Below are 26,618 nucleotides of genomic sequence, written 5' to 3' on the forward strand. Positions count from 1 at the left end.
ATTCAACATTTTTGTGCTTTCCATAATGCAGCATTCCCTCAGTACCACACTGAAGTGTCAACCTAGCCTCATGTGACCAAGTCTCTGAAGTGTGGTATGAAACAACAACCTTCTGACTCAGAGACAGTTGGCACAGCAATAACATATTCCCCGATATTGGCATAGAAACCCAAGGGTGGGTGGAAATTTGTGAGTTAACCAACTCACTGCCAAACCCAGGAGATCAGTAATAGTCAATGGATATTTCCAGGCTGAGGAAGGTTTGTATTAGAGCTCCCCAGGGGTTGATATTGGGACCCTTGCTTTTTCTGATATATATTAGTGATCTAGATCTTGGTGTGCAGGAGACAGTTTCAAAGTTTGCGGATCACACAAAACTTGGAAGCATTGTAGGACTTTTAAGGAGGCGTCTTGACAAATACATGAATAGGATGGGGATGGAGAGATATGGTCCCCAGAGGGTGGGCGGTTTTAGTTCAGTCGGGCAGCACGGTCGGTGCAGGCTTGGGCCTGTTCCTGTGCTGTAATTTTCTTTGTTCTTTGACAGTGTAGAACCTCAAAAGGACATAGACAAGTTGGTGGAGTGGGCAGATAGATGGCAAATGAAGTTCAATGCAGAGAAGTGTGAGGTGATCATAGAATCATAGAATCCCTACAGTGCAGAAGGAGGCCATTCTGCCCAATGAGTCTGCACCGACTACAATCCCACCCAGGCCCCATTCTCATAACCCCATGCATTCACCCTGACTAGACCCTCTGACACTAAGGGGCAGTTTAGCATGGCCAATCCATCTAACCTACATATCTTTGTGTTTGGTAGGAAGAACATAGAGAACATGTAAAATAAGGGTAAGATTCTTGCAGAGAAACAGAGGGAGCTGGGTATATCTGTGCGTAGATCATTGAAGGTGGCAGGACAGGCGGAGAGAGCAGTTAATAACACTTATAGTATTCCAGGCTTTATTAATAGAACATAGAGTACAAGAGTGAGGAGGTTATACTGAACTTATACTAGACACTAGTTAGACCTCAATTGGAATATTGTGGACAGTTCTGGGTTCTATACTATAGGAGAGATGTGAACGCATTGGCGAGAGATTGCTTCTTCCCGGTTGCTATCAGTCTTTTGAATGGACCTACCTCGCATTAAGTTGATCTTTCTCTACACCCTATGACTGTAACACTGCATTCTGCACCCTCTCGTTTCCTTCTTTATGAACAGTATGCTTTGTCTGTATAGCGCGCAAGAAACAATACTTTTCACTGTGTGTTAATACATGTGACAATAATAAATCAAATCAAATCAAAGAAGAGGTTTATAAGAATGGTCCCTGGGATGAGAAACTTCAGTTCTGAGGATACATTGGAGAGGTTGGGATTGTTCTCCTTGAGGAGAAGAAGGCTAAGAGGAGATTTGATAGAGATGTTCAAAGTCATGAGGGGGCTGGATAAAGTTGATAGGGAGAAACTGCTCCCCCTCGTAAAAGGATCAAAAACGAGAGGGCACAGGTTTAAAGTGATTTGCAAAAGAAGAAAACGTGATGTGAGAAAAAAACTTTTCACACAACAAGTAGTCCAGGTCTGGAATTCACTGCCTGGAAGTGTGGTGGAGGCAGGTTCAATCGGGATGATTATTTGGATAGAAACAATGTGCAGGGTTTGGGGAAAAGGCAGGAGAATGGCACTGAACCATTATGTACATGTGGGAGAACCATCATCATAGAAATCATAGAAACCCTACAGTCCAGAAAGAGGCCATTCGGCCCATCGAGTCTGCACCGACCACAAACCCACCCAGGCCCTACCCCCATATCCCTACATGTTTACCCACTAATCCCTCTAACCTATGCATCTCAGGACACTAAGTGCAATTTTTAGCATGGCCAATCAACCTAACCCGCACATCTTTGGACTGTGGGAGGAAACTGGAGCACCCGGAGGAAACCCACGCAGACACGAGGAGAATGTGCAAACTCCACACAGACAGTGACCCAAGCCGGGAATCGAATCCAGGTCCCTGAAGATGTGAAGCAGCAGTGCTAACCACTGTGCTACCGTGCCGCCCCAATGTGAACCAATGTGAACAGATAGCCTCCTTCCGTGCCATAACAATTCTGAGATTGGCAAACTTAAATTTAAATCGCTTGGCCTTCATAGAATCATAGAATCCTACAGTGCAGGAGCAGGCCATTTGGCCCATTGAGTCTGCACCGACCACAATCCCACCCAGGCCCTATCCCCATAACCCCATGCGTTTACCATGCTAATCCCCTTAACACTAAGGGACAATTTAGCATGGCCAATCCACCTAACCCGCACATCTTTGGTAATGATCACATTATGGTGATTAAAGCAGATGGGTAGTGATGCGCGTTATTACTCACGAGGCTAGAGATGCTCAAGGAAATAAAGGCTTTTATTTACTATTACAATGAAGCTACCATATATAGTACACGATCCCAGACTGAGGGGTCCCAGACAGAGCAGTGACCTTTATACCTCTCCCAGGAGGCGGAGCCCGACTGGGATGTACCATAATAACTATAATACAGGTAGAACAGCCCAACCCTAACCCCAACAGTAACAAGTAGAACAACCCAACCCTAACACCAACAGCAACATATATACAGACTCATAGTACTGGCCAGACCCTGGCTCAGTACTACCTGGTGGGAACCAACGATGGTTCACCACAGGTAGACAGAGATATATCTGCTCAGCTCCCAAATATGGCAGCAACCCATGCAAGCTAAATTAATCTTAATAAAATAAAAATCTTTCAAGTACTATCCTTGTCACAGAATCTGATCCAATCTGTTTAATGGAACTTTAAAGTTGTGTATTCGATATATGTAACTGTGATTCTGATACAGATCATTCATGCATACAATCCCTACAGTGCAGAATGAAGCCACTCAGCCCATCGAGTCTGCACCGACAACAATCCCACCCAAGCCGTATCCCCAAAACCCTACATATTTACCCCGCTGATCCCTCTAACGTACACATCCTGGGACACCAAGGGGCAATTTAGCGTGGCCAATCAACCGAATGATGATCACTCGTTGTGATGCAATGCAAGGACTGAGGGCCGATTCTAGTTGAGATGATGAAACATGGGCAAGAGTTATAAATAAGCAAATATTAGAATATCACCTGATATGGCAAAGTCTCAAACTAACTAAAAACATGGAGTGACATTTGCAACGTTACCTTGAATAACAGATAACCTCGCAATGGCCTTTTGCGCAACTGATCGGCAAACATTTCATTACTGCCAAGTTTGTGAATTCTATCTCGCGGGTAGGAAAGGGATCACAGTTCCTGAATAAAATCAGGCTGTGCAAAGTGGCATTCTGTCCATAATATTGGCTGGATATTTTTCTAAACATGAGAAACATTGAATTTACCATCATCCTCATCACTCTGTCATTATCAGGTAAGGAAGCAAATGGAATGAGCACAAGTTGGAGATAAGTCATTTTGTTAACTTTCTCTCCAGGTGCTTTCATCCCTTCATATTTAACAGACTGATCAGCGTTCTATGTGACGGAAGCTGCAATATGGATGTGTCCATAAAGCTTGGTGCCGTTTGATTTTCACAATGGAATGTATTATTAAATTCTGTAGATTTAAATTTTCAATGTGTTAACGTGGAAGTATCAGCAATATTAGAATATTAACGATTGAGAAGTTATGAGAGTCCAAAGCCTGTTAATTTAATTTAACAAAAGCACCAATACAATTTTATGAATGCGTTCAGTATGTGTTTGCTTTAAGTCAAAGATTCATTTCCAGAATATTTTCATGTCAGCGTCATTTGTCACTTAATTTTTCGGTGAAAAATCCATGTGACAATGTTGTTCTGAGTTCACTAAGTAAGCTACAGTTAAATTAAATATATTTTCATGTCACTTTTTAACATTCTCTGCTTTCCAAAATTCCATTTTCAGTCTCATTATGTAGAGTTTTTGTCCTCCACCGTTGATGACCCAAATTTCCAAGGTATTTGAACGCTGCTGGAGCAGGTAGTGGCACCGTGGTATTGTCACTGGACTAGCAATCCAGAGACCCAGGGTAATGTTCTGGGGACCCAGGTTCAAATCCCACAGGAGCAGATGGTGGCATTTGAATTCAATAAGAATTTGGATTTAAAAGTCAAATGATGACCATTGTCGATTGTTGGAAAAACCCATCTGGTTCACTATTGCCCTTTAGGGAAGGATATCTGCCATCCTTACCCAGTCTGACCTACATGTGACTCCAGATCCACAGCAATGTGGTTGACTTATAAATGTCTCCTCGAGGGTGCATAATAGATGGTGGCCCTGCCAGTGATGCCCACATCCCATGAACACATAAAAATAAAGGTAAGGGTGGAATTTGGGATAGGGCCTTGTTGCTCCAAATTGTGCTCCATAAGAATAATGTTGATGTTGCTTGTAGAGTCACAGAGATACACAGCACAGAAGCAGGCCCTTCGGCCCAACTCATCCATGCCAACCAGGTTTCCTAAACTGAACTAGTCCCATTTGTCTGCGTTTGGCCCATATCCCTCTAAACCTTTCCTGCACATGTACCTGTCCAAAGATCTTTTAAATGTTGTAATTGTACCTGCCTCTACGACCTCCTCTGGCAGCTCATTCTATATACGTACCACCCTCTGTGTGAAAAGGTTGCCCCTCAGGTCCCTTTTAAATCTTTCCCCTCTGACCTTAACCTATGACCTCTAGTTTTGGACTCCCTTACCCTGGGGAAATGACCTTGGCTATTCACCTGATCTATACCCCTCATGATTTTATAAACCTCTATAAGGTCACCCCTCATCCTCCTACACTCCAGGGAAAAAAGTTCCAGCCTATCCAACCTCTCTGAATAATTCAAACATTCCTGTCCCAGCCTTGTAAATCCTTTTTGTACCCTTTCCAATTTAATAACATCCTTCCTACAGCAGATCGACCAGAATTCTACGCAGTATTCCAAATGTGGCCTTACCAATGTCTTGTGCAGTTGTAACATAACGTCCCAACGCCTGTATTCAATGCTCTGACCGATGAACCCAAGTATGCCAAACATCTTTTTCACCACCCTGTCTACCTGTGACCTCACTTTCAAGGCACTATTTACCTGCACCCCTAGGTCTCTCTGTTCGACAACACTCCCCAGGGTCTTACCATTAACTATGTAAGTCCTGCCCTCGTTTGTCTTACCAAAATGCAACACCTCGCATTTATCTGAATTAAACCCTATCTGCCATACCTCGGCCCATTGACCCAGTTGATCAAGATCCCATTATAGTCATAGATAACCTTCTTCACTGTCCACTACACCACCAATTTTGGTGTCATCTGCAAACTTACTTACCATACCTCCTATATTCTCATAAAAATCGTTGATATAAATGACAAAGAACAGTGGACCTAGCCCGATCCCTGTGGCACACCGCTGGTCATAAGCCTCCAGTCTGAAAAACAACTATTTACCACCACCCTCTGTCTCCTACCGGCAAGATGTGGAGATGCTGACATTGGACTGGGGTAAGCACAATAAGAAGTCTCACAACACCAGGTCAAAGTCCAGCAGGTCCACCTGGCAGCACTAGCCCTCGGAGCCTCAAGCTCCTTCCTCAGGTGAGTCAGGGAACCCTACCGGCAAGCCAATTTTGTACCCAATTGGCTAGTTCACCCTGGATCCCATATGATCTAACCTTCATGACCAGTCTACCATGCCATACCTTGTTGAAGGCCTTGCTAAAGTCTATAGAAACAACGTCTACCGCACTGCCTCATCTTTTTTCTTGGTCACCCCTTCAAAGAACTCTATCAAATTTGTAAGACGCGATTTCCCGCACACAAAGCCGTGTTCACTATCCCTAATCAGTCCTTGCCTTTCCAAATGCAGGTAAATCCTGCCTCTCAGAATCCCCTCCAACAACTTACCCACCACTGAAAATAGTCTCACCGGCCTGCAGTTCCATGGCTTTTCCCTGCAGCCTTTCTTAAGTAACGGCACAACATTTGCCTCCCTTCAGTCTTCCGGCACTTCATCCGTGATTGTCAATGATACAAATATCTCTGCCAGGGGGCCCCACAACTTCTTCCCTAGCTTCCCACAATGTCCTGGGATACACCAGATCAGGTGCCAGGGTTTTACCTACCTTTATGCATTTTAAGACCTCCAGCACCTCCTCTTCTATAATGTGGACACTTTTCAAGACATAACTACTTACTTCCCTGAGTTCCCTAGCTTGCATGGCTCTCTCCACGGTAAATACTGATGAAAAATATTCATTTAGAATCTCACCCAGCTCCTGTGGCTTCACACATAGATGACTTTGTTGATCTGGCATGGTGGCACAGTGGTTAGCACTGCTGTCTCACAGTGCCAAGGACTCGGGTTCAATTCCGGCCTTGGGCCACTGCTTGTGTGGAGTTTGCATGTTCTCCCCGTGTCTGTGGGGGTTTCCTCTGGGTGCTCCAGTTTCCTCCCACAGTCCAAAGATGTGCAGGTTAGATTGCCCCTTAGCATCAGGGGGACTAGCTAGGGTAAATGCATGGATTAATGAGGATAGGATGGGATTGATTTTGATTTGATTTGATTTTTTTAATTTTGATTTGATTCATTATTGTCACATGTATTAACATACAGTGAAAAGTATTGTTTCTTCCGCACTATACAGACAAAGCATACCATTCATAGAGAAGGAAATGTGCAGAATGTAGTGTTACAGTCATAGCTAGGGAAAGATCAACTTAATGCAAGGTAAGTTCATTCAAAAGTCTGACAGCAGCAGATAAGAAACTGTCCTTGAGTCGGTTGGTACGTGACCTCAGACTTTTGTATCTTTTTCCCAAAGGAAGAAGGTGGAAGAGAGAATGTCCGGGGTGCGTGGGGTCCTTAATTATGCTGGCTGCTTTGCTGAGGCAGTGGGAAGTGTAGACAGAGTCAATGGATGGGAGGCTGGTTTGCGTGAGGGATTGGGCTACATTCACGACCTTTTGTAGTTTCTTGCGGTCTTGGGCAGAGCAGAAGCCATACCAAGCTGTGATACAACCAGAAAGAATGCTTTCTATGGTGAATCTGTAAAAGTTGGTCAGAGTCGTGGCTGAAATGCAAATTTCCTTAGCCTTCTGAGAAAGTAGAAGCGTTGGTGGGCTTTCTTAACTATAGTGTCGGCATGGGGGGACAAGGACAGGTTGTTGGTGATCTGGACACCTAAAAACTTGAAGTCTCGACCCTTTCTACTTCGTCCCCATTGATGTAGACAGGGGCACGGTCTCCTTGTGGTCGGTGCAGACTCGATGGGCCAAATGGCCCCCTTCTGCACTGTGTGATTCTATGGATTCTATGATCTTTAAGGGGCCCTATTCAATCCCTGGTTATTTTTTGCCCTTAATATACTTGTAGAATCTCTTTTGATCCTCCTTTGTCTTATCTGTCAAAGCTATCTCATCTCCCCTCCTGATTTCTCTTTTAAGTGTACTCCGACACCCCGTATACGCCTCAAGGGGTTCACTTGACCCAGTCACCTATATCTGACATATGCTTCCTTCTTTTTATTAACCAGAGCCTCAATATCTCTGGTTAATTGCCAGTTTTTGCTTACTCCTGCCAGCCTTGCCCTTCACACTAACAGGAGCATGCTGGCCCAGAATTCTCATTACCGTGCTTTTGAAAGCCTCCCATTTGCCAAACGTTCCTTTACCTGCAAACAAACTCCCACAGTCAACTTTTGAAAGTTCCTGACTAATACCATCAAAATTGGCCTTCCCCAAATTTAGAACTTTAGCTTGTGGACCAGACCTAAGCTTTTCCATAACTATTTTCAAAACTAATAGAACCTGACAGGGAGGGAGGAAAAGAGGAGTTTCACGGAAACAACTTCATAGAATCAATGCAGATGGAGGCCCTTTGAGTCTGCACCGACTCTCTGACAAAGTATCGATACAAGGCCCTCTCCCCTGCTTATTCCCATAACCCTACACATTAATCATGGCCAGTTCCTCCTAATCTACACATCTTGAGAGACAATTTATCCTGGCCAATCCACCTAACTTGTGCATCTTTGGACTGTGAGAGGAAACTGGAGCACCCGGAGGAAACCCACACAGACACAGGGAGAACGTGCAAACTCCACACAGGCAGTCACCCGAGCCGGGAATCGAACCCGGGTCCCTGGTGCTGTGAGGCAGCAGTGCCAACCACAGTGCCACCGTGCCACCCCCAAACCTAGCCACTCTCACATCAAGGGCAGGATTCTCCAACTGTGTTCGCCTGAAAACCTGAGATTCCCCCCCAATTTCAATGGACCTTTACTTGGTCCGCCCCTCGTCCGCTAGGATTCCAGTGGGCAGATGGGATAGGAGCATTCTGGCCCAGATCTCAGCAACGTTGACTGAGAAAGAATATAGAAATAGCTATGATTGAGAAACCAGCTGTAAGTAAACTTAATTTTATTTTTCCAAAAATGTTGGTTAAAGTGTATCTAAGATATGTTTGTTTTGAGGCTATCTCTGACTTAAGGTCATTCTGGTTCAATATTTAATAGCACATCATAATATCCTGTAGGTAATAAGATTGTCCTCAGCTTAAACCCTTGCACCACAGAAATGTTTCAACGTGTGTTGTTCCCTCTCCATTTGCCCTCTAATTTTCTATGTCACAAGGATTGATGAGTCTGTAATTTACCGAAAAGAATAATCACGGCAAACAACTTTTTGACAAGGGGCCAGATCCAGGCTGTTTGCTATTCTTGCAATCAAATAGAACTTGATGAACGTCAATGACACTGATGACCTTGTTTAAAGTTCTGATTCATGGTCGGGAAATGGGCAGCCCGGAATTCAGTCCTGACTTTTGCAAGACAATAGCGAACACTCTTCACTCATTTATAAAATCACCTTTTACAAAGAACAAAGAAAAGTACAGCACAGGAACAGGTCCTTCAGCCCTCAGAACCCTTGTCGATCATGATGCCCCTAACTAAACTAAAAAAAAATCTTCTGCCCTTACTCGGTCCATATCCCTCTATTTCCTCCCTATTCATGTATCCATCCAGATGCCTCTTAAATGTTGCTAAGGTGCCTGCTTCCACCAACTCCTCTGGCAGCGCGTTCCAAACACCCACCACTTTCTGCGTGAAAAACTTCCCCTGCACATCTCCCTTAAACTTTATCCCTCTCACCTTGAAACTGCGCCCTTTTATAATTGACACCTCCAACCTGGGAAAAAGCCTCTGACTATCCACCCTGTCGATGCCTCTCAAAATTTTGTAGACCTCTATCAGGTCTCCCCTCAGCCTCCGTCTTTCCAGTGAAAACAATCCTAGTTTATTCAACCTCTCCTCGTAGCCAACGCTCTCGAGACCAGGCAACATCCTCGTGAAACTTCTGTGCACTCTCTCCAAAGCTTCCACGTCCTTCTGGTAGTGTGGCGACCAGGCCTGCCCACAATACTCTAAAGGTGGCCTAACCAAGGTTTTATACAGCTGCAACATGATTTCCCAACTCTTGTACTCAATGCCCCAGCTGATGAAGGCAAGCATGCCATATGCCTTCTTAATCACCTTGGCCACCTATGTTGCCACTTTTAGAGAACTGTGGACCTCCACGCCCAGATCCCTCTGTATGTTAATGTTCCTAAGGGTTCTGCCATTTACAGTATAATTCATACTTAAATTTGATCCTCCAAAATGCATCACCTCGAACAATAGCAAATAGCGCACACGTACATTGTTGTAAATGATCACTAACTTTTTGGAATAGGTGGAAAAGGAGTTTCATTATCCCTATGGACATTTTAGAAGACATTTTACCCACAAAACATACTTCATTTTGCCAGAACACTAAACTCTGTGTTTGATTCTTTTTTCTTATTTGATATATTGGCCTGAACTCTACCATCTCGCCTGCCACAGAATCGGCGCAGGTGAGTGTCCAACAACGGAAATTTCTGTTGACCTCGGGAGAGAATTTCCGGTCTCACCCGAGCGAGGCCATAAAATCCTATCCATAATTATTCTAGGTCATTTCTGAATTTTCAAGAATTGACAGGTAAGCAATATGTTAACGTGAATCTGAGTGTTAAGACTAAAACATAGGAAAGTCGATTTTCTGTTGGAACCGGATTATTGCAAACACGCAGGTAACTACCCAGTGTAATTGGTCTAAGACCAATTCTCAGTGACCTCAAGGACATTTGGAACAGCTCATTGATCAGATGAGTCAGGAGGCCTGGCATCTCCAGCGCTGAGATAAGGCTGGTGGAGATGACTTAGGATGGTGTGGTGGGGACTACTAAACAAAGCAGGCAAGAAGAAGGACGTGCCCCAAGCTCATCTGATAAAAATCATTTTAAATCCCCTTCTTGAATTTTCTGAATGGGCTGAAGAGTCCCTTTAAAGCAATGATGGGTAACTTAGGCTAGTGAGGGGGCTGCATGAGTGGCCCTCCTTCATCTTAGTGGGTCGCAAGATTCAAATTGGGCTTGTTCATGCACCATGACCCCATGAATAAGATAAAACACATTTAATACACGCCAAATATTTCATAACAAATTATAGAAAATGCTTAATCATTTATATATTAATAGAACGATCATCAATTTCAAATGGTAAAAACAAAACAAATATTTACACTATGGATGCAGGGGGAGTGCACAGCTCTCACAGTCAATGTTAGACCATAAGACCATAAGACATAGGAGCGGAAGTAAGGCCATTCGGCCCATCGAGTCCACTCCATCATTCAATCATGGTTGATTTCAACTCCATTTACCCGCTCTCTCCCCATAGCCCTTAATTCCTCGAGAAATCAAGAATTGATCAATTTCTGTCTTGAAGACACTCAACGTCTCGGCCTCCACAGCCCTCTGTGGCAATGAATTCCACAGACCTACCACTCTCTGGCTGAAGAAATTTCTCCTCATCTCTGTTCTAAAGTGACTCCCTTTTATTCTAAGGCTGTGCCCCCGCATCCTAGTCTCCCCTGCTAATGGAAACAACTTCCCTACGTCCATCCTATCTAAGCCGTTCATTATCTTGTAAGTTGAGAGCACTCAGCACGCACCTCACTTCACTTGTCTTGGCATATCACTTAAATCATACTAGCAGGATGTGGTGAACCATAGTTGGTTACCACGATGAGTACTGAACCACAGATGGTCAGCACTATGGGTACTTGTAGATATGTTACTGTTGTCACTGTTGGGGTTAGGGTTGGGGTGTTCTACCTGTTGATATTGTTCTGTGGTACACTCCAGTTGGCTCCGCCTACCTGGAGGAGTATAAAGGTCACTGCACTGCCTGGTGACCCTTTAGTCTGGGATTGTATTGTATATAGTATGCTCCATTCTTGTTAGTAATAAAAGCCTTTATTTCCCGGGTACGATCTAGCCTCCCGAGTGATTTAATCGCGCATCACAGGAAAAAAAACTACACAGACGTAAATCAGCAGAATGTGGCAACTCTGCACATGGGAAACAGTCAACAATCTTATAGCTGCACTCAGAACCCAAATGGTCCGTATGTAACCCAGCACTGCTTTAAGAGAACTATTCAGTACCAAGTATCAATGAACAGGGCTTTGTGACATATCTACACCTCTTGGGCCATGGGAGTTGCAGCAGGATCCTATTGACCCCATGTTTTGGGCAGGCACCTGGGCCATCCATTACAAACCCTCTTGTAAAATGATGGAGACCCACATGCTAGCAGGAATGGGGCACAGATATCACTCCTATCCTGTAACTGTTCTATCCACACCCCCAACAGACAAATGAAAATCAACCCCAGTGAATCATCGAGTATTCACTCATGTTGACAATTCAAGGTTACAAAATCAATGTAGCTATTGAATTAAATAGTGGGCGAAAAGTATCTGGGTGGGATTTTTCACCCGTGCTCGTCCCAAGACTGGAAAATCCCGCCCGAGGTCAACGGACCTTTACATGGTTCCCCCCCCCCCCCCCCCCCGCCACAACCCCCACCCCCCCCCCCCCCCCCGCTCACTCTGATTCCCGTGGCAGGCGGGACAGGAAAATTAGCTCTATGGGGCAAATCTTACGGCCTCGCTCGGGCGAGACCGGAAATTCCTGCCCAAGGTCAATGGAGATTTCCGTTGTCAGACTCTCGCCCGCTCCGATCCCGTGGAGGGTGAGGTGGTCGAGTTCCGGCCTATGTGTTTATTTTTAAAATATTTTAGCTTCCTATTTTTCACACGAATGGGAGGAGGACTTCTGACTGAATATTAACAAAGTAATAAGGCGTTAGTGCTGAATGCTAAATTCCATAAAACGTATCAAAGGAAATTGGCCAGTTCCGAGTTGTAACACTAGAATTTCCATATTGCCCTTTGGGGAATTTCCATAATGCTGATTTGGGGATGGGATTGGCCAGCAACATCGACTCAATTGCTCGCAACAGGTCAAGTTATGATCTCTGGAATGAAGAGTTGGTCGTATGAGGAACAGTTGAGGACTCTGGGTCCGTACTCATTGAACTTTAGAAGGATGAGAGGGGACTTACAGGAAACTTACAGGATACTGCGAGGCCTGGATAGAGTGGATGTGGAGAGGATGTTTCCACTAGTGGGAAAAACTAGAACCAGAGGGCACAACCTCAGGCTAAAGGGATGATCCTTCAAAACAGAGATGAGGAGGAATTTCTTCAGCCAGAGAGTGGTGGATCTGTCGAACTCTTTGCCGCAGAAGGCTTTGGAAGCCAGGTCATTGAGTGTATTTAAGACCGAGATAGATAGGTTCTTGATTAATAAGAGGATTGGGGGTTATGGGGAAAAGGCAGGAAAATGGGGATGAGAAAAATATCAGCCATGATTGAATGACGAAGCAGACTCGATGGACCGAGTGGCCTAATTCTGCTCCTATGTCTTATGGTGTTATGATTATACATGGTCAGTGGAATTACCCATTCAGCCGATTTGTTTCCTCCTTAGCCTTCGAGGCTTCCTTCAAGCTCGTAGTCCTGACATAACCCATTGTTTTCCACTCTAACAGGTTCACACGGAGTATTGGGACCAGTGGAGGTGAATGGAAAATTAGGAGGGTCCATTACCGTCAACTGTAAATACAACATTCCGGTGAACAGGAATTCAGAGAAGTATTGGTGTCGGGGAGGCCGAAGATTTTCATGCACAGTGTTAGCAGGCACACAGAGAAGACAGCAGGAAAGATACAACATTGTGGACAACCAAACCAGTGGAATATTTTCGGTGACAATGAGGCAATTGTCACTGGAGGATATTGGATGGTATTGGTGTGGGATAGCAAGGCTGGGAAACGATGAAATGGCTTCTGTCAAATTGAATGTTCTGGAAGGTAAGCCCAATAATTAATCAGAATCGATTGACTTCGAATACAATGGTAGCATTTCAATAAATGGACTGCTTCCCGTCCTGGCTGTTCTATAGAATAGAAGTGGAGATGCCGGCGTTGGGGTAAACACAGTAAGAAGTCTCACAACACCAGGTTAAAGTTCAACAGGTTTATTTGGTAGCAAAAGCCACTAGCTTTCAGAGCGCTGCCCCGTTGTCAGGTAAGCGGGATTCTGTTTACAAACAGGGCATATAAAGACACAAACTCAATTTACAAAATAATGGTTGGAATGCGAGTCTTTACAGGTAATCAAGTCTTAAAGGTACAGACAATGTGAGTGGAGAGAGCATTAAGCACAGGTTAAAGAGATGTGTATTGTCTCCAGACCGGACGGTTAGTGAGATTTTGCAAGCCCAGGCAAGTCGTGGGGGTTACAGATAGTGTGACATGAACCCAAGATCCCGGTTGAGGCCGTCCTCATGTGTGCGGAACTTGGCTATCAGTTTCTGCTCAGCGACTCTGCGTTGTCATGTGTCATGAAGGCCGCTTTTCTTTTTAGAACGCTCTCTCCACTCTCATTGTCTGTACCTTTAAGACTTGAGTACCTGTAAAGACTCGCATTCCGACCATTATTGTGTAAATTGAGTTTGTGTCATTATATGCCCTGTTTGTGAACAGAACTCCCACTTACCTGACAAAGGGGCAGCGCTCCGAAAGCTAGTGGCTTTTGCTACCAAATAAACCTGTTGGACTTTAACCTCGTGTTGTGAGACTTCTTACAATAGAATAGAATCTATAGAATCCCTCCAGTGCAGAAGAAGGTCATTCGGCCCATCAAGTCTGTACCGACCACAATCCTACCCAGGCCCCATTCCCGTAAACCACGCATTTACCCTCTAATCCCCCTGACACTAAGGGGCAATTTAGCATAGCCAATCCACTTTCCAGACTCGAAACAAAGAACAAAGAAAATTACAGCACAGGAACAGGCCCTTCGGCCCTCCAAGTCTGCACCGACCATGCTGCCCGACTGAACTAAAACCCCCTACCCTTCCGGGGACCGTATCCCTCTATTCCCATCCTATTCATGTACTTGTCCAGGCGCCCCTTAAAACTCACTATCGTATCTGCTTCCACTACCTCCCCCAGCAACGGGTTCCAGGCACCCACCACCCTTTGGGTAAAAAACTTCCACGTACATCTCCTTTAAACCTTGCCCCTCGTACATTAAACCTGTGCCCCCCAGTAATTGACTCTTCCACCTTGGGAAAAAGCTTCTGACTGTCCACTCTGTCCATGCCCCTCATAATCTTGCAGACTTCTATGAGGTTGCCCCTCAACCTCCGTCCTTCCAGTGAGAAACATTAACTCTATTTTCTCACTACACAGATGCTGCTGGATCTGTCGCATTTCTCCAGCATTTTCTGTTTTTGTTTCAGATTCCATCATTCGCAGTGTTTTGCTTATAGTTTCGTTCTTTCAGGTGCAAAGGGCTGAACGAACATCTATAAATTGCCTTGACTCTTGTGATATTTGTCACTCTGTTTTACCAGCATGTACTTCCATGGCCTTCAGCAATGATGTATTGTCCTTTATTCTTGCAGCTAGCTTACCCAACCTCAGACATGTGCACGGGACTTTAGGAGAAGCTGTCACGTTAAAGTGTCAGTATCAAGTACCATATTACCGACACCATGAGAAGTACTTGTGCAAGGGGTCAGAGAGGAAGTCATGCATTGTGATTGCCAGAACTCAAAAGCAGAATGCAAACAGCGATGGAAGGATAATTACTATGGATAACCGGACCAGTGGAGTGTTTGCTGTCACCTTGACGGAACTATCCATGGAGGATGCGGGGCTTTACTGGTGTGGAATAACAATCATCGGTTACGACAATATGGTTCCCTTGCAACTGAATATTTTTGAACGTAAGACAAATGTTTACTTCTTCCTAATAAGCAGTTCCCATATACTGAAACAAAATGTTAAATGTTCTGCTATGAGGGACTGTTGCAACACATGTCATTGGCTTCATCCAATTCATTAGCAAATAAAGAATTTCTTAGAGAGAGGAGAGAGAGAGATGTAATAGAGGTGTACAAGATTGTGAAGGGGATAGATAGGGTGAACGGTGGGAAGCTTTTTCCCAGATCAGAAGTGACGTTCACGAGGGGTCACGGGCTCAAGCTGAGAGGGGCGAAGTATAACTCAGATATTAGAGGGATGTTTTTTACACAGAGGGTGGTGGGGGCCTGGAATGCGCTGCCAAGTAGGGTGGGGGAGGCAGGCACGCTGACATCATTTAAGACTTACCTGGATAGTCACATGAGCAGCCTGGGAATGGAGGGATACAAACGATTGGTCTGGTTGGACCAGGGAGCGGCACAGGCTTGGAGGGCCGAAGGGCCTGTTTCCTGTGCTGTACTGTTCTTTGTTCTTTGTTCTTTATATTGCATGATCCGGTACAGATGAAAGTGTTGGAATTTTGGGGGTGAAATGGATCTTTGGGCTTTGCCTCATTCATTATGCCCTTTGGCTCACACACTTGCGCAGAATCATAGAAAGCCTTATAACAGAGGAGTAAATTAATCTTCTCCCAACTCCCTCTCACCCTCCAAAGTCTTATACCTCAGCAGAAGCTAGGTGAGGAATGTCTGGAATATGTAACCGAGCTTCCCCGGAAAATCCATCCGACACATAGAATCGCAGAATCCGACAGTGCAGAAGGAAGACATTCGGCCCATCGAGTCTGCACCAACCACAATCTCACCTAGGCCCTTAACCACATAATTCTATGCATTTACCCCAGCTAGTCCACCCTTAAATTGCTAAGAGGCAATTTAGCATGGGCAATCCACCTAACCCACACATCTTTGGACAGTGGGAGGAAACTGGAGCAGACACGGGAGGAATGTACAAACTCCACACAGACGGTGACCCAAGCCGGGAATTGAACCCGGGTCCTTGGCGTTGTGCGGCGGCAGTGCTAACCACTGTGCCACCATGCCGCCCCAGATTTCCTTCTCTAAAGGGCATTAGTGAACCAGATGGGTTTTTACAACAATCGACAATGGTTTCATGGTCATCATTAAACTTTCTGCCGTGGTGGGATTCAAACCCAGGTCCCCAGGGCATTACCCTGGGTCCCTGGATTACTAGTCCTGCGATAATACCACTATGCCACCACCTCCCTCGCCTCCTCTCAAAGTAGCATGATGCCACTCCTAAGATTTTGTCCCCTCCATTAACTCCATGCCACGTTTACACAACAACATGCCTAGGTATTCAATCCAAACATGGCTCCACCCATACTTGAGAGGTCTTGATATCCAAGTTGATGTACCTCTGCCAGGACATTGAACTGGACGGTGATCTAATGAGGAAAGTTGAGGAAGGATCATAGAAATCATAGAAACCCTACAGTACAGAAAGAGGCCATTCGGCCCATCGAGTCTGCACCGACCACAATCCCACCCAGGCCCTACCCCCATATCCTTACATATTTTACCTACTAATCCCTCTAACCTACGCATCTCAGGACACTAAGGGGCAATTTTTAGCATGGCCAATCAACCTAACCCGCACATCTTTGGACTGTGGGAGGAAACCGGAGCGCCCGGAGGAAACCCACGCAGACACGAGGAGAATGTGCAAACTCCACACAGACAGTGACCCAAGCCGGGAATCGAACCCAGGTCCCTGGAGCTGTGAAGCAGCAGTGCTAACCACTGTGCTACCGTGCCGCCCCAGATATGTGTCATTGGAAAATCTCAGAGTAATCTCTATAGCATGGCATTTCACCATTCTGACAATGTCTTGCAAAATTATATTTGCTTTTCCAATTACTTCTCCATATTACCTCTATCCACCTCCTTTGGAAAGCGCCCAATTGTTTCTGTTATTGATTTTGGGCTATTCAAACAGGAGTAGATTCATCCCTTTGTTTAAAATATAGGTGCAATGTTTTGTTTAATTTTAGTTTTCAATTGGCACGGTACATTGACAATATTTTTATTTTTTTCACTCATGGGACGTGGGCGCCACTGGCTGGCCAACATTTGAAGCTCATCCCTAGTTACCCTTGAGAAGGTGATGGTGAGCTGCCATCTTGCAACTGAGTGGCTTGCTAAGCCATTTCAGAGGGCAGTTGAGAGTCAACCACATGGCTCTGGAGTAACATGTAGGCCAGACCAGGTAAGGACGGCAGCTTTCCTTCTCTAAAGGACATTAGGTGAACCAGCTGGATTTTTCCAATAATCAACAACGGTTCCATGGTCATCAGTAGATGCTTAATTCCAGATATTTTTTAGTGAATTCAAATTCCACCGCCTGCCATTGCGGTATTCGAACCTGGATCTCCAGAACGTTAGCTCAGTTTGTGGATTGATAGTCTAGTGATAATATCACTAGGTCGTCACCATTGCCACGCCGCCTCCTAATTTGCATTTTTGTGTCTTAAATGTAGAAACCTGTCCCAAGGCTGATCACAGCAGCAATGTCAAGCAAGATTTGACACCAAGCCATATAAGGAGCATTGGAACATATGACCAAAAACATTGTCAAAGAGGCCATTTTGAGCAGAGAATGCTAGAGAGGTGGCAAGGTTTAGGGAGGGAGCTTGGGACTTGGCAGCTGAAGCCTCAACTACCAATGGTGGAACAATGAGAATTGTCAAAGTAAAACAGTTTAGTATCACTCAAAGATCATAGTAAAGGTTGATGTGAAGATGCCATAAAGATGATACTTTAAGGGAAATGTTCATAAATCCTGTTGGGATGATGTGAAGTTAGCTTACTCTGTATATCGTGTTGATTTGGGAGTGCTTGATGCCAACACATTTGGAAAAAGAAGTGCTTCAGTTCCCCAGTGCTGGCATGCCTTAGGAACATAGGAAACAGAGTCAGCCATTCAACCCAGTGAGCCTGCTCCGCCATTCAATATGATCATGACTGATCGGACACTTCAATGCCTTTTACCCACACTTTCCCCCATGCCTTTACGTTATTGTTAATCAGACATCCATCAATCTCTACTTTAAACATGCACACTGACTGAGCTTCCACAGCCCTCTGGGACAGAGAATTCCAAAAATTCACTACACCCCGTGCAAAGAAATTTCTCCTCATCTCCTTATCTAAGTGGCATTGCTCCTTATTTTCAACTTGTGCCACCTTGGTCCCAGAATTCCCAACCAAGGGAAACATCTCACTAGCATCTACCCTATCTGTTCCTTTAAGTATTTTGCATCTTTCAATGAGATCACCTCTCATTCTTTGAAAGTCTAGAGAATACATGCCTAGGCTGCCCAATCTCTCTTCATAAGACCGTCCCACCATCCTGGGAACAAGTCTGGTGAACCTTCATTGCACTACCTCTATGGCAATAATACCCTTTCTGAGGTATGTGGACCAAAACTGCCCACAATGCTCCAGTGCAGTCTAACCAAGCTTCTATACAATTGAAACAACTCCTGTACTCTAATCCCCTTGCGACAAAGGCAAACACTCCATTAGCCTTTCTAGTAGCTTGCTGCGAGGGAGATGATGGTATAGTGGTGTTGTCGCTGGACTAGTAATCCAGAGACCCAGAGTAATTCTCTGGGGAACTGGGTACGAATCCCACCACAGCAGATGGTGGAATTTGAATTCAATAAAAGAAATCTGGAATTAAAAGTCTAATGATGATCATGAAACCATTGTTGATTGCTGGAAAAACCCATCTGGTTTACTAATGACTTTTAGGGAAGAAAACCTTCATGCTAGCCTTCAGTGACTTATAGACAAGAAGGGTGTCATGTTGAAATTCAGGTTATTGCACTGATTGGCTAGATTGACTGCAAAGGACTGTGTAGTAGAAACAATACTCTTTTCAGCTGCTTGCAATGTGGCAGTAAACAGAAACAGACACATATCACAGCCAGCAATAACTGGTGCAAAAAAAACTTCCCGGACCTGAGCTGTGGGTGAATAGTAAGGTGATTTGATAATGCTGCAACATTTAATCTTGCCAAAGTATGAAAACATTGGAATCCAATAACAATGTGGGGTGGAAATTGATCGAATTTCAGATCAACCCACGTGATCGCTACAATAGTTCCGACACACCTTGCCGTTTGATCAGAAAATGATTTACACAATTACCAACAAACTCCAAAGATGTGCAGGTTAGGTTGATTGGTCATGCTTAATTGCCCCTTAGTGTCAGGGTAAATACGTGGATGTAATAACTCCACAGAAGCAAAAGTCCCATCACTAAGTTACTTTATTTACATTATACATCTGTACACAGCCAGCTCTGAATGCAGGCTGGGAGTCTGACACACCTGCTTTAAATAGGGAGCATGAGGCTCCCTGATTTAACCATCAATTAGGACTCATCAGGTAGTTCATACTCCAGCAAGCCCACCTCAGTAGCCTGGCTGAAGTCATCACAGTGGGTTTAAGGGGCCTAGGTGGGATTGTTGTCGGTGTTGGCTCGATGGATTGAAGGGCCTCCTCCTGCACTGTAGGGATTCTATGATTCAAACAAGATTGCCCCACTAGATTTCAGCTAATGGCGCATTGATGTCTTTGCTTTTTTTTATTCATTCGTGGGACATGGGCGTCGCTGGCTGGCCAGCATTTATTGCCCATCCCGAGTTGCCCTTGGAGGGAAGCTGCGAGTCAACCACATTGCAGTGGGTCTGGGGTCACATGTAGGCCAGACCAGGTAAGGACGGCAGATTTCCTTCCCTGAAGGACATTAATGACCCAACAATCGCCAATGGCTTCATCAGTAGATTCTTAATTCCAGGTATTTTTTTATTGAATTCAAATTCCACCATCCGCCGTGGCGGGATTCGAACCCGGGTCCCCAGAACATTAGCTGAGCTTCTGGGTTAATAGTCTAGTGATAATACCACTAGGCCATCGCCTCCCTTTATTTGGTAGGAGGAGTGGGGGGGGCGGGTGCAGAAGACCAAACCAGGGTCTTAAAAAAGTATTGAAGGCACTTGATAGCTTGCGGGAAAAGTCAGGCTATCAAAAAAATGATCGGTATCCAACAAACTAATTCTCCTCATAGTGGTTCCTTGCAGTCAGGTCTGTAGAGGAAAAATGATCAATAGGGGAACAATCATCTTTGAAATGAAAAGCATGGCGTTCCTCGCAGGTTAGACTACATGCAACAGAATATTTTGGAAAATTTGCAGCTGAATACCTGACGCATCGCTGTTATTCTTATTGCTTTTACAGCTCTCGCAACAACAACATTGCCCAAAGAACCTCAGAAAACAATCAGCTGGGAAAGTGAAAGGTAACTTTGTGACTCAATCTATTTAATTAAATTAACATCCTTTCAAGGACTTCAGAACAGAGGCCCTGCTATTCTTGCGTGTTCTAACGTGAACGTAGCAGCCTATATCACTGCTCATTCAGGACTTGCCCCGAGCCACACGGATCGGAATGTAGCTGCCAGCCCAGTTGGTTGCTGGCTGTTTTTAGGCAGGAGTGAGGAGGGGTAGGGGAGAGGGGCATTGCTTGTTCTGTGTCTTCCTTGGCAAATGCCTCTAGGTCAGAATTCTGACACCGCGGAAGAATATTGGAAACTGGGTTCAGTCAGCAGTCACTTTGATTTGATTTGATTTGAATTGATTTATTATTGTCACATGTATTAACATACAGTGAAAAGTATTGTTTCTTGCACGCTATGCAGACAAAGCATACCGTTCATAGAGAAGGAAACGAGAGAGTGCAGAATGTAGTGTTACAGTCATAGCTAGGGTGTAGAGAAAGATCAACTTAATGCAAGGTAAGTCCATTCAAAAGTCTGACGGCAGCAGGGAAGAAGCTGTTCTTGAGTCGATTGGTACGTGACCTCATATTTTTGTATCTTTTTCCCGACAGAAGAAGGTTGAAGAGAGAATGTCCGGGGTGCATGGTGTCTTTAATTATGATGGCTGCTTTGCCGAGGCAGCGGGAAGTGTAGACAGAGTCAATGGGTGGGAGGCTGGTTTGGGTGATGGACTGAGTGTTTAAGAATGTTTTCTCATTACCGTGACTCATGCTGCCAGATATTCTTTTATCGTTTTCCTTCCTGAAGTTGCTGACTCATTGCTGAGAAGTGAATTCCAATTGTGTCATTGTTCACTCATGAGCCTTGACATCATTATCCATCTGTTTGATCCCAAATTCTGTCACAGCCAAACTGAAATCTGCCCTCACTTGATGTTTGTACTTGCAGAGATCCAATAAAGTGTCCCGGCTGGCAAGATATTTTTCCCATCTCCTGAACCCGAGAAAATGAAAGTTGGGGCAGGAGACTATGGTGTGACGGTATTGTCATTGGGCTAGTAATCCAAAAACCCAGGCTAGTGCTCAGGGGGCATGGGTTCGAATCCCACCAGGGCAGCTGGTGCCATTTCAATTCAATTAATAAAAAAGTTGAGATTTGAGAGCTAGCTTCCATGATGGTGACTATGAAAGTATCAGAAAAACCTATCCTGTTCACCAATGTCCTTCAGGGAAGGAAATCTGCCATCCTTACCCGGTCTGGCCTACATGTGACTCCAGATCCTCAACAATGTGCTTGACTCTTGACCGCCCTCTGAAATGGCCTGGTAAGCCACTCAGCTCAAGGGCAATTAGGGATGGACAACAAATGCTGGCCTTCTAATTGATGGCCACATCCCATGAAGGAATAACTAAACAAATAATTATTCTGCCATTTCAACAAAGATTATATATCTCAGCACATGCCCAGAATCTCCCTGAGCTATGTTGCAGAATCTCCCTGAGCCATGTTGCTTAACCCACCTGCCTGATGAACAATAGAGGAGGACAGGAATTATTTTCCATTGCTGACCGCTTCTGGTCAGTTGGCTCTGAAGTAAAGAAAATTAGATGTTAAAGCTACTGCTTCTGTTGATCTTTGAACGATCGGACTAATTCAATGTGGCAGGTACAGATCAGAATTCTTCCACCCCACCCGCCACTGAAATTGTAATGGACGGGTTGCGGACAATGTGAAGGCCCGCTGGCAGTCGAGTGGGAATTTCCGGCTCTTAGACCAGCACGGTCGGAGAATTCCGCCCACGGTCTTTAATACAATGAGCAGAATAACACTAGGATGACAGAGGGATAACAGAGATTTTATAATTCTATAATTTGGCTTGGATATGACGCTTTAACGCTCCAAGTTTGTTCAGTGATTTGGTGTCTAGAATTGCATAATGTAAATTGGTAGAACACCCATCTGGTATTTACTGTGAAATGTTCTGTGGTTTTCCGATGACTGTTCCTTTTGCTGACTTCCGCTAAATCAAGGTTAAAACAGAAATATTTTCAGAGCATTGTATGGAAAGGGACACAATTTTGCAGATGTGGGTTTTCCTTTGCATTTCTCAGTTATTCCAAAAGCTCAGAAGGGAACCTGACGTTACAGAGAGTTGGGGCTGAATGTCGGAGGTTGGTGCTAGGCAGGTATTTTCACGCGGTGGCCATACAATAAGGAACAGAAGCCCGCCCCCAAGAGTTGCTAGACCAATCGGAGGCTCAGCAGCATCAGCAACATGTTCTGAGGCAGTCACTACATGAAGAGCCTCGATACCCAGGCACCCTCAAAGAGGGACAGGTGGCATTGAACAAAGCCAGGGCCTGGCGGGGGTTGGGGGGGGTGTAGTGGACATGGAGAACCACAAAACCAGCAGGAATATAAACATAACACGGTGGCACAGTGGCTAGCACTGCTGTCTCACAACACCAGGGACTCAGGTTCAATTCCGGCTGCCGGAAGTTAGCTTAATATTGCTTTTTAGTTATTGGTTCAGGAGCCAAATCTATTTCAATGTCTCTTTCCACGATCAATCCAAATCACAAATTCTTGCAACTGCACCAATCGCCCTCTAACTATGGGTCAATCACTCATGAAGGTTCATTCACACTATTTAAAATTAACCAGCTGATCTCTATCCAGGAACTTGCTTGTGGATATTAATTGAGGAAGCGATTAGAGTTATCTGTGATTCTTTTTTGTTGATGGTCACTATCAAGGGTGAGTGGATCAGGAATATTGGCCAGGGACCAACTATATGGTCTCAGTCAGAAATCCGGGCAGATATTTTTAAATTCATTCATGGGATGTGGGCGTCGCTGGCTGGGCCAGCATTTGTTGGCCATCCCTAATTGCCCTTGAACTGAGTGGCTTGATAGGCCGCTTCAGAAGGGCATTTAAGAGTCAACCACATTGCTGTGGTTCTGCAGTCACATGTGGGCCAGGCCAGATAAGATGACCGATTTTTTTCCCGAAAGGACACTGAAGAAAACCAGATGGGTTTTTTCAACAATCGACAATAGTCAGCAATAGACTTATGCACTGGGGCGGGGAGGGAGGGCGGGGCGGGGGGGGGGGGGGGGGGGGGGGGGTGAGCGGGGGGGCGGTGGGGGGGGAGTCGGGGGGGGCGTGAGTTGGGGGGGGTGGTGGTTGGCAGCAGAACATGAAAAGGTCCGTTGACCTCAGGCAGGATTTTCTAGTTTCGGGGCGAGCGCAGCCAGAACACCCCGTCCATAATTTCAGATGTTTATGGAGTTCAAATTTCACCATTTGCCATGGTGGGATTCAAAAGCAGGTCCCCAGTGTCAATACCACTGCACCACCACCACCTCCCCATGAATCATAGGGTCCCTGCCAACAGTAGAACCTTCCGGTTCTGCCTAAGGCAATGGACGTTTCAGCGGCTTGGACATCTTGCTGTCTTGCCTCTGCTGCAACAAGGCTGTAAGATCCTACCCCCTGTTCCTGTGGAGTTGCACCCTGCAAATATCAGTACTTTCAGCTGTATAAAAGGGGGAAAGAAATTGGGAAATTGAAGAAGAGTCACCGGAGAATGAAAATTACTTTCAATTTAGAGAAATTAACTTCCTTCTCTTTGTCTTCACAGCACCTCAAATGTTTTCATCGCACTGGTGGTCCCTGTGCTCGGAGCATTATTTGTAGTGATCCTTATTACTAGTATTCTTGTTGCAAGATGCAGAAAGAAATCTGCGGCTGGTAAGTTACAGAATTTCAAAAATTCCAATTCCAAATTAAAAGGAAATCCTCTCTCTTTCCAACTGGACAAAGTCAAGAGTGAAGCAGGAAATTTCCCCCAGAGCACCTTCTGCTAAATTGTCCGCAATTGCCTCCAGAGAGGCAGTAATGGGGTTTGTGATAACCCCCCAGGGACTTGCATGGGGACATCACTGATTGACCTCCCTATAGGACTTGTTGAATCCATGGTGATTGGCAATTACCTTACCAGGTGGAGTTCGTATGCAGAGCCCCTTATAAAGCAGGCCCCTGAGTGGGTCCATTAATGTGGACCTGTTTGTGTTCATCACAGGCTTGTGGTTGTGCTTTCCTTTGTTTTGTGCAATAAAGCACTGTTCCTTTACAGCTGACTCCTGGAGATTTTATAGGGTTACTGCAGATTATGGTATCACGACAACTCCAAGGAACTTCACAGCCTGAGTCACAGTTACAAATTTCACCTGGGCAAAAGCAGTATCTCGCAGGTTAGAGTACAAGGGTCTCCCCTTCAGCCATAGCAGAGTGTAAAATAGACTCCACACAGCCAGTAGCTAGTCACAGGCTCCTGAGAAGCCTAAATAGCGTCAATCAACAGCCACAAGAGACAGGGCCAATGCGAGATGCAAAGAAAGAGAGAATACTTGTATTTATACAACACCATTCACCTCAGAACATTCCACAGGGCTTTGCAGCAAATCAAGTACTTTTTTAATGTTGCAAATGTAGAAGATGCAACAAGCTCCCACAAACCAGCTTGTCTACTAAAAGGACGTGGAGGCTTTGGAGAGAGTGCAGAAAAGGTTTACCAGGATGTGGCCTGGTATGGAGCATATTAGGTATGAGGAGAGTTTGAATAAACAGGGATTGTTCTCCCTGGAAAGACGGAGGCTGAGGGGCGACCTGAGAGAAGTTTATAAAATTATGAGAGGTATCGATGGGGTGAACAGTTGGAAGCTTTTTCCCAGGGCAGAAATGACAATTACAAGGGGGCACAATTCAAGGTAACGGGGGAAAGGTTCAGTGGAGATGTGCGGGGGAAGTTTTTTACACAGAGGGTGGTGGGAGCCTGGAATGCACTGCCAAGTGAGGTGGTTGAGGTAGACACGTTAGCGACATTTAAGACTTATCTGGATAGACACATGAACAGATGGGGAATAGAGGGATATAAGCGTTTGGTTTAGATAGGTAAACATGATCGGCGCAGACTTGGAGGTCCGAATGACCTGTTCCTGTGCTGTGCTGTTCTTTATTCTTTGTTCTTTTTTATTTTAGTGGTATTGGTTGAGGGATAAATATTAGTCAGGACACTGGGAAATATTCCCTTTCTCACCCTTGATATGGGAGCACAGAACCTTCAACATTCGCCTAAAGCAGACGGAGGCCTCAGTTTACCATCTTATCCAAAAGGCGGATTCCCAAACGGTGCTTCACTGTCTCAGTGACGCACTGGAGTGTCAGGCTGGATCTTTGTGTTTGAGTCTATGCAGAAGGACTTGAAGCCACAACCCACTGACTCAGAGTGTTACCAACTGAGGCACAGCTGACACCTGCAGGAATCTCTAGGGCGGCAGTAGCCAAGCCGAACAATGACTCAGAATATGCTTTGGCCCTGCAGATTTAAATGAAGCCATAGAAAGAGAACAATATACAATGCAGTGCACACAAGTAGTAAGTGTGCAAAGAGCTGGTCTAAATACGATTTCTCAAACAGACAAGAGTGGAAAGTTAAAAGTGATATATTTGAATTTGATTAAAATCAGTGTTTAAACATCATAGACTACATTTCATGTTTTTATTAACAAAATCGGGAAAGCAGTCTCATGGGTTCAAATGCCATTGCAGTCAGCAGTTGAGTAGCTAGGGGGCTCCAAATGAAGCAGTTTCCAGTAATTGCCAGCCAGTAATACAATATCTTCCTTTAGTTGCATTGGAATTAACAATAGCCTGGCTCTTTGGCCGATCCACACCAATAGATTGTCACAAAGGTGGGAATTTCTTCCAGCACAGTGATTAGTACTGCTGCCTCACAGCGCCAGGGACCCAGGTTCGATTCCCGGCCTTGAGTCACTCTCTGTGCAGAGTCTGCACGTTCCCCCCTTGTCTGCGTGGGTTTCTTCCGGTGCTCCGGTTTCATCCCACAGTCCAAAAGACGTGCTGGTTAAGTGTGTTGTGATGTGGAGATGCCGGCGTTGGACTGGGGTAAGCACAGTAAGAAGTCTCACAACACCAGGTTAAAGTCCAACAGG

General features: G+C 45.1%; 1 protein-coding gene across 1 annotated transcript in view; it reads left to right on the forward strand.

Moving 5' to 3' along the window:
• Nucleotides 1-26,618, forward strand: part of LOC144511711 (polymeric immunoglobulin receptor-like) — a 67,150-nt gene that overhangs the window by 31,890 nt on the left and 8,642 nt on the right. Inside the window, exons 7-11 of the mRNA XM_078241937.1 lie at nucleotides 9,917-9,927; nucleotides 13,012-13,332; nucleotides 14,934-15,257; nucleotides 20,562-20,622; nucleotides 24,245-24,354. Of these exons, the coding sequence (XP_078098063.1) occupies nucleotides 9,917-9,927; nucleotides 13,012-13,332; nucleotides 14,934-15,257; nucleotides 20,562-20,622; nucleotides 24,245-24,354 (827 nt within the window). The remainder of the gene's footprint in view (nucleotides 1-9,916; nucleotides 9,928-13,011; nucleotides 13,333-14,933; nucleotides 15,258-20,561; nucleotides 20,623-24,244; nucleotides 24,355-26,618) is intronic.

The sequence above is a fragment of the Mustelus asterias genome, chromosome 25 (genome assembly GCF_964213995.1).
Source record: "Mustelus asterias chromosome 25, sMusAst1.hap1.1, whole genome shotgun sequence".
Taxonomy (NCBI): domain Eukaryota; kingdom Metazoa; phylum Chordata; class Chondrichthyes; order Carcharhiniformes; family Triakidae; genus Mustelus; species Mustelus asterias.